Source organism: Nicotiana attenuata, unplaced genomic scaffold (genome assembly GCF_001879085.1).
Source record: "Nicotiana attenuata strain UT unplaced genomic scaffold, NIATTr2, whole genome shotgun sequence".
NCBI lineage: Eukaryota > Viridiplantae > Streptophyta > Magnoliopsida > Solanales > Solanaceae > Nicotiana > Nicotiana attenuata.
This window is the reverse complement of record NW_017676581.1, coordinates 18,565-27,890: the sequence shown is the minus strand read 5'-3', so window position 1 is coordinate 27,890 and position 9,326 is coordinate 18,565. Positions and strand designations below refer to the sequence as shown.

The window sequence follows — 9,326 nt, the reverse complement described above, 5'->3', positions numbered from 1 at the left end:
GCTCTTCCATGTACAAATGTAGCCTGAGTATTATCTACCAAATTATCCATTACACCCTGCAACCTTCTAGTTAATACTTTTTAAATCATCTTATAAATCACTGTGCAGCATGAGATTGGTCTGAACTCTTTGATACTTGTAGGATTTTGTACTTTAGGGATAAGGGTAATAGCAGTACAGTTCACTGGTCTGTACATTTGTGCAGTATTAAAAAACTCCTCAACTGCCCGAGTTACCTCATCTCCTATAGTACCCCATGCTCTTTTGAAGAATACTGCATTAAAGCCATCATATCCTGGAGCCTTCAGGTCACTTATCTCTTTCAATGCCTCCCTTATTTCTTCCTTGGTTACCTGTCTTATCAGGTTCATTTGTTGATCCCTGCTTAGGATTGTTCCCATTCTGATTACATTGGGGTTAATAGGGATGGATTCAGCTTTGGATCCTAGGAGTCTCCTGTAGTAGCTAAGAATTTCTGCCTCTATTTCATCATCAAGTACTAGTTGCCTTCCCATATCATCAGTTAACATCTGGATTCCATTAGTACTGTTCCTGTGTTTCATTTGTGCAAAGAAGTACCTTGAGTTGGAGTCTTCCAGCTTCAGCCACTGCACCCTTGATTTTTGCTTATATACACTTTCCTCTATCATCATCTACTTTTCTAATTTTTGTTTCAGCACTTTTTCCTTTCCAATTAGTTCAGTATCTAGCATTTTGTTGCTCATTTCCTCCTGTACTATTTGTAGCTCATCTCTTGTCTCCTTGATTATGTCTTCAATTCCTTTGTAATGTTTTGTGTTTATCTCCTTGATCAGTTCCTTAGTCTTCTTTAGTTTCTGCCAAACTGTTTGCAGCTTTCCAACTTCCTTTCCTTCCTTCCAAGCCATTTCAATATGTTGGATAAAGAGTGGATGGTCTGCAATGCAATTTAGAAATCTAAAAGGCCTGCTTTTCTTTATCTGCATCTGTGTAATCATCAACTTCAAAGGGGAGTGATCTGATATTAGTGGCTCTAACACCTGTATTCTCAAGCTAGGCATGGTCATCATCCATTCTGCATTCATCAGTCCCCTATCTATCTTGCTATATGTGTGATGGTTGGTCCATGTATAATCCCTTCCCACATACTGCAATTCATTCATTCCTGTGTCCATCATGTATTCCTTAAAGTCTTTTACTTCTATTTCCTGCACTTCAGTCCCATGTTGTCTATCTGTTACCTGTAGTACAGCATTGTAGTCCCCCATTGCAAGCCAAGGACCTTGTTGAATGCTATTGATCTGTCTCAACTTTTGCCACATTGCTTTCCTGTCATTGATAGTATGCAGTCCATATACTGCTGTGAGTCCAAAGCTGACTGGTTGTGATTTCACTCTAATCTGCCCATGAATAATCTGTTCATCTATTTAACTAGGATCAAAAATGTAGATTCTAGGGTCCCACAATATACATATTCTTCCTTTCTGCCCTGTTCTTGCATTTGAAATCCATTCCCAACCTGGAGCTATTTTTTTGATTATTTCTGTGGCCTTCATTTCTTTGACCCTATGTTCTACTAATGCTATAACAGCTTTATTATTAACTCTAATGAACTCCTTTACTTCTTTCTGCTTGTAACTTTATTTAATCCTCTAACATTCCAAGTAATGACACTTATACTGGAATAAAATAAGGATGGTGGAAATACCCCTGGTCTCCTTGGCTGCTAGATTGGCTGGTACTTGCCTCTTCATTTCTTTGGCTATCCATCAAGCTCTGAAAACCATTAGTCTTGTCAACACTATGGTCTTCATTTTGTTTAGTTTTAGTTGCTCTAGCTGCTGATTTGCCAACCACAGTGATCCACCCTGCTTCCTTGCTTAGTAATTCATCAGTTCTTTATTCCAGTTCAACCCTCTTATTATCTGAATTCTCTTGTGTCTGCTCATTTTCCTTTGCCATATTACCTCCTTCTTTTTCAGTTCTGACCCACATCATTTTACCCTTGGTTGCCTTCTTCTGCTGCACATTTCTTTGTTGTTGCATTGGCTTTCTATTTTCATCACAGTCATGTCCTATTTTCAAACATTTACTGCAATACTTTGGCTCCCAATCATACTCCACTTCCTGGGCTAGTTCCTTCCCCTTTGGGTCATGTAGCTTCACCTGCCTTGGAAGGGGCTTGGTGATGTCCATCTCTACAAGTAGCCTAGCATATGAAACTCGAACTGCTCCAGTTGTACACTCATCAGCATAAATAGGATTGCCAAGGGCACTACCTATCTTACTTAAAGCAGTCATGCTCCACCAGTTAATGGGTAGGTTAGGTAACTTAACCCATAATGGGATTGTCTTTAACACTTCATCGTGGAGATTGAAATCCTCCGACCATGCCTTCATGATAATTGGCCTATTATTAATCGTATGTGACCCAGAATACAAGACTTGGTCCCTTTCCTCTACACTATAGAATCGTATAATGAAGTAATCTTCATTATGATGGTAGATCTGTGGTTTCTTAGAATACTTACCCATTGAATTCACAAATCTGTCCATCGCTCCATAGTTGGGGAATCCCCTATCACATATATCACAATAGCATTCTTCCATTTCTCAGTCTCCTGCTCTATATCCTCAGCTTCAATCTTCACAATTTTCTCACCATTCTGCACAATTGGGGCAATATACTGAAGGTTCATACCCTTCATAACCAATTTGTTTCCACCCACCACATTTGCCCAAGTTTTAGCCCTATTTTCATCCTGTTTGCCATCTTCTTTAGCTTTCTCTACAGTACCATAGTTGCATGGTACTGTTCCATCAGTATGCTTCTTCGTTGTCTGTTCCTTACTTCCCACCTCATCTCCTCTAGCTATAACTGCCATTGGAGCTGGAGTACACAGCCCTTCCTTCATTTTCCCTTTAGTTCGAGCTAAATCTCCTTCCTCTTTGGTTTTCCCAGCTTGCATGTTCCTTGATTTGGATCTTTCCTCTGGTTCTTCTATTCGTATCCCTTTTGGAGATACAAACAACTCTAACACTGCATTTCTGGTTGCTGACGAACGCTGTTCCTCCGTTGCATTTTTCTGTTGATTTCGTTTAGGTCTTCCCCTCCCTCCCATGGCTTCCGGTGCAGGTTAGCTATCCACGTTAACTTGCGCCGAGAGAAAAGATAAGAGAGAGAAAATTTTTTAGCAACTATATTATATTGCTTCTAATTGTTTAAGGCATGTTTAATGAATATTATTTCCTTTTCTTTTCTTCACCGGCTAGGCTTCTTAAATTTTAGATTTTAATAAAATTTAGTGGCTTAGAATTGAAAATATTCTTTAGACATGCTCATCGATTATATTCAAGCCTTTTTAATTTTTTAATTATTTGCTCGCAAAATGTGACAAGTGGTACGTGATACCTATAAAAAGTGACAATTAGACCATATTAAAATTATATGCCTAAAATAATTGCCCGTGCTACAAAAAGTTATAAAATATAATTTAATACATCTAAAATAAAGTTTATATAGATTATAATATATAATAGTACACTAATGTTAATAAAACTATCACAATTGGTTTCATATTTGCTGGAGTAATTCTTTCCAAAATTAATTTTATACTTGATGGATAACATTTCTTAAAGTTGATTAAAAGCTAATATCTAAATATTAAAAAAAAAAATAATACAAGATATTTTTAAAATATACTTCACAATTCTCAAGTGTTTAATTCTAACACAAATGTTTTGAAGAAAAGCTTTCATTATTGTTCCTCATAAATTTAAAACTTAGAATCGTGACAATCATATAATTTTAATAAGGAAAAAGTTTATAGAAGTAAAATCTTAATTAATTTTAAATTCCTAAATATTAGGAATTTTTGCATAGTTCAAATAAGGAATGATTTAATACACAACAATTTAGTTGATTTTAATAATTAAAATACAATTACAACTTTATCCAATGTGAAATTCATTTTTAAAGGGTAAAAAAGGCGAACGATATTTCGCCAAGGGCCTTCGTGCTTTTAATATAGAGGGTGTTTGGCTAAGCTTATAAGCTGGTCAAACTGGCTTATAAGCACTTTTTGGCTTATCTACGCGTTTGGTAAAATTAAAAGTGCTTATAAGTTAAGTGCTTATAAGCCAAAAATAAGTCAAAAGCCATAAGTTGATCTCCCCCAACTTATCAAATTTCAGCTTATAAGCACTTTAGGTTTGACCAAATATTTACTATTCTATCCCTAAAATACTTCTTTTTAGAACAAAACTCTTCTTATACCCAGTTCTTCAGCTGCTTATTATTAATTTCAGTACTTTTATCCAAACACGTAACTGCTTATTTTTTTAAATCAGCTTTAGCACTTAAAAGTGCTTTTTAGCACCTAATGCTTATCAGCTACTCTAAATCGGCTAAGCCAAACGGGCTCATAGTATAGATAGATATAGATATAGATAGATTATTATAGTGTGAGATTGAGAGTAACATTCCCAGCATGTTAGATCAAATTAACAATTGGTCCTCAAATTCTTTAGGGCTCTAGATAATCAGTCCCTTACCTTGTAGCTATTAAGTGTAAAGAAACCGCTCCAAAAAGTAAAAATTGCACGGGGCGCCCTATAGCCCCCTTTCTTCTTCTGCTATGAAACTTCAGTTCATGGGATGATTTCCATAAGTATGTTTATCAAATTATTTAAAAACAAATTATAAATAATTACGTAAGTTAGTAGACAATAATTTGTGAATATTTCCACGTAATTTTGTTCTTTCATGTTTATTGTTTCCAAAATTTATGATTTAGATATTGTTGGCATCTGATTATTTTATAGTAGTAATACACTATGAAAGAATAAGGTAATTATTTATCTAGTATGTTAGAAAGCTTTTTCAAAAACTTCAGCTTATATAGTGCTGAAGTTTTTACAAATGAACTAAATAACTTCAACATCTTCTGCTGAAGTTATTCAGGACAAAAAAACTTCAGCTATTTTATTGCTGAAGTTTTTACAAATGAACTAAATAACTTCAGCATCTTCTGCTGAAGTTTTTGAAAAAGTTTTTATGACAAAACTAATGAATCCAGGACAAAAAAACTCCAGCTATTTTAGTGCTGAAGTTTTTACAAATAAACTAAATAACATCAGCATCTTATCCAGGACAAAAAAACTTCAGCGTATTGCCTTTGCTACTTCAGGCCCGTCTACTAGAATGCTGAAGTTTTGCGTGATTGTCTTTGCTACTTTAGCCCCATATGTTGAAGTTACGCGAAAAAATGAGTACGCTTGCAATTTTTTTTGCAAAGCGGACACAAGTTAAAACGTGACCTAAAAAGCGGGCATAGATGCAAATCCCCCCTCGAAAAACAAGTTGGGGTCCACGGACCATGTTCCATGGAGACCTCTACCAAAAGAAAATATAAAGGTGAAGTACCTAAGCATCTATTCATCTACTTGTAGTTTTTACATCAGAGAACTGCACCATCAGCCTTCAATCGGGCTTTACCAATTATGTTAACCTACAACTCCTGCATCCCATTTCTGTACACCAACTTTTAACCTGAATACTCACCATACCACAAAACCTACCAGTGCAGAATAAAACAATGAAGTAAATTAAGCATCTAACTAAAAGGATAGCCATCTCTTCAATATGCATGTATCAAACAAATAGATATTCAGAGGAACAAATTTTTGGTTCAGTCACATTGGAAAAGCTTCTCTTCGTTTCCAGTACATCACCTTGAGACTCCTCAACTGCATTTCTTCTCATTTCTATGACTTTCCTGTGAGAGTTTGAATGCAAAGATGGAACAAATGTGGGACTAGCAGCAGGCCGATACTCTGGGAGTAGTCGGCCAGAACGATAACGAACTCCACAGGCATTGCATAGTGTCTTTGGACCCAATGGTCCCTCCCTCCATTGTGGTGTCCTTGTTACTTCACAATGTGTGCACTTTTTAAATAAACTAGAATCCATGACACTCGATTGCTGTGACAATTTTCTCCTCTTCTTTTCCTTTCCCTTTTTGGCATCAGAATTCTTCTTGGCTGCAAAAGCTGTACAAGATGTCGGAGCCATCAAAATCCACGGATTCAAAGTTGATGATCGTGCACGCTTAGAGCGACGGCCTTTAGTGCCAAAATTGGAGGAGGTGCTCTTTCCACCAGAGCAGGAGCTGTTGTGTTCAAGAACAGAAATTGGGCTTTGTGTCTGGAATAGAACAGTTCCTTGGGCCTCAGGAAATTCATTCTGATAGGATAACACCGAGTTAGAAATTTCTTCTACATAAATCAAAAGCTATTTTTGCCTAGAAATGCTACTTCTCTAAGAGTTAACTACAAGAGTTCAACAAAGAGAAAACGAGAAACAGAAGACCTAAGGAAGTTTGGGAGTTCAGTTTTCCATTCTTTCTCAGATTAGCCTTAAAATTCGAGGCAACAAAAAGCATGCCAAGCGAATGTGCCGCAGGTCACTAATAAGTTTTGAACACGCTGTGATGGTTTGCATGTCTATATAAGCATTTCAACAAAGAGGAGAACAAATTTGAATTTGAACAACTGCATAATACTAAGAGGTTAAAGAAGAGCTTCGTATCATTTAGCTCGGGGATTGAGATTAATTCCATTACTTCAGACCCAGCGAGACACTTAAGCATGAAGATAAGAGAATTAGTCACCAGCAGGTCAATGCGCAAGACTCGCCAAGCTACATCATGTAAAAAAGCAGGGAAGACTATTATAGAATGTTATATAGAGCATCATTCAGCAAGATATTAAACTGAACATTTAAAACCTCTATGTGTGGGAAACAATTTCAAGTCCCTTTTCCGCCTATAACGCTAAAGCACTACAATTTATGAAAATGAAACAAATTTAGTGTCATTACAACTACGATAAGACTGATTTATTCTTTATATTTCGCTACCAAGTAAGGACATAATATCAAGATTGCATGGCTGTTGTTTAGCGTTGGATTTCCAAGCAAGAATGCCATTACCTCCATTTGTATCAAAAATTGGAACATTGAGGAGGCTGGGAGGGAGCCATTAAGGTAAAGGACATAGGGACAGGTAAAGCAACTCTCCCTTCTTACTTAGCAAAAATCAAATCAAATTGTTCTATTAGAGAAAGGGATGCTTCCCTATAGCAAAGTGTATAGCAAAACACATATTTGAAAACCAAAGAAAGAATTAATAACTAATTAATAAAAAAAGGGCATATATGCTGTCCAAGTTAAAACTCACAGCTGCATTCAAACAGCCATTGGCATTATCGCCACGGGACACTGGAGGTAACGCCATAAGTGCATCCGCAGGGATTGGCCCGAGTAATTGGTACAGGCTAGGATCCCAATCTCCACCGAGGCCGCCGTCGTCTTCCAAACTTTCCAAGGGGAAGTCCAAACTATTGAGTAAGCTTTCAAAGTCTTCATCGACGATAGGCCCCATGGGAATGTCATCCCAACAATTTTGTTCAACCATATTAATATTCTGAGATATACCCAAGAAGAATTAGAACTATATACCATGACAAAAGATACTCATACCCACACCAATACTGTAAACAAGAATAGGTCAAAGCAAATGGAAAACGCGTTAACAGAGCCAAGATTTTTCTAAGGGAATTCAAAATATAAACAAATAAATACACCAAGACAGAGGAGATTCAACATTTATTATTATATAGATAAAAAATTAATTTTGATGACCTTGTACTATACAATGGCTCAATTGAACAAGGACTCAAGCACATCATTCATACACATAACCCATGCATGTATATATCTCACCTTTTCCTTGACTATCTCTGTTACTGGTTTAGTAGAGGGAAACCTAGGACTGCTAAGTTCAAATTAAGGAAAAGTAAAAAAGTAGTGCTATATACAGCGTAGGTTTATTATGTTACCGTATTAGAATACATGTATTATACGTATGCAAAACCTAGTAGGTAAGTTAGAAAGTCACTATATACAGTAATTACGCGTATGGTATAATTGTCCTACCAAAAGTAGGAGTCTACTTAGATTCCAAGTATCAGAGAATCTTCTCATTTATCCTCAAAATTTACCAATACAAAGAATGATAGGCGAAAGTAAAATGCTCATTATATTACTATTACTATTAATTAATGAAATTTTCCGAGCTAATTCCAGGCACATAAAGTAGGTGCTGTAACAGAAAGAAAATCTTTGCTCGAAACAGTAATTTTGACAAAATCGTGAAGATATAACAAAAAAACACGATAATATATTCTTTCCGAAGCAACATTGCCCTAGGAAATATTGCCAAATTTAGCTTTAGAAAAGTTTTCTAGAAAAAATTAAAATTGCTTTACATAAACGTTGGAAATTTTTTCCAAAAAGGAAAAAAACCTCTAACAAAAACCAGAGACCCAAAACATCAAACTTGCGACTTGGACCAAAGAGAGCCAGAGACCAAATCAGTAAAAATTTGACCAATTTCCTCAGCCCCCAAACAGAATTACGCATCATTATATATGCAGCTGAACAATTCAGGCTAAAAATGTAGTAGTAACAAAAACAGGTGAAAAGTTGGAACCTTTTACAGACATGTAAAGAGAAACTCAGAAAAGGTAGGGCTTTTTTGCATGTCCAAAAATGTATACTTACCATGGAACAAAAACCCTTGAGCATGCCACTGCACTATCTGGAAATTTTGCAGAGAAAAGGAAAATAAAAAGATAGGGTAAAGAAGATAAATAGAGGGAACAGCTTTTACTTTTGTTTCCTGAAATCTGTGTCTAGGATTGTACTTTTCGGTGAAATAATAAATGAGTAGAGAAAACGTTACATCTCATAGGATGAAGAGGAGGAACAGGGGAAGTTAAGATGGTCGGCAGAGCATGTGATTGTTTTGGAGGGAGTGACAATTGATCTCATGAATTTCTTGAGGTGTGGGCCCAATGGAGGTGCTAATGTTATCTCATTGCTCAACTGGGGACAGGGGCCAAATGTGGTCATGCCCCTCCTTCCGGAACCTAAATGTGGTTCTTTTTGACTCAAAATATATTTTTAAATATAAAAAAAAAATTATATTTTTATATAAAACGCGGTTAGTAATCACGTTTTACCTTAACAGCCGTTTGGACCGTTAAGGTAAAACGCGATTATTAACCACGTTTTATATAGAACGCGGTAATAAACCGCGATTTAAAGGGAGCTGAAAAGACTGGTATATAAAATACGGCTCATTACAGTATTTTACATAAAGCGTGGTAATGAACCGCATTTTATATATATAAATATCAGAATCTCTTCCCTTTCCCCCACGTTCTGCTCAGTCTTCCCCTTCCTTTTTTTAAAAAAAAACAGTCCCCCTCCCCCCCCCCCCCCT

At 36.3% G+C, this 9,326-nt stretch overlaps 1 protein-coding gene across 1 annotated transcript; it reads right to left on the bottom strand.

Moving 5' to 3' along the window:
- Window positions 1-5,447: 5,447 nt before the first annotated feature.
- On the bottom strand, window positions 5,448-8,805 carry LOC109221093 (GATA transcription factor 11-like). Its single transcript, XM_019385554.1, has 3 exons — window positions 8,603-8,805; window positions 7,218-7,463; window positions 5,448-6,223 (listed from the first exon to the last, which is right to left on the bottom strand). The coding sequence occupies exons 1-3, from the start codon at window positions 8,624-8,626 to the stop codon at window positions 5,633-5,635; spliced, it is 861 nt and encodes a 286-aa protein (XP_019241099.1). The 5' UTR covers window positions 8,627-8,805; the 3' UTR covers window positions 5,448-5,632.
- Window positions 8,806-9,326: the final 521 nt, after the last annotated feature.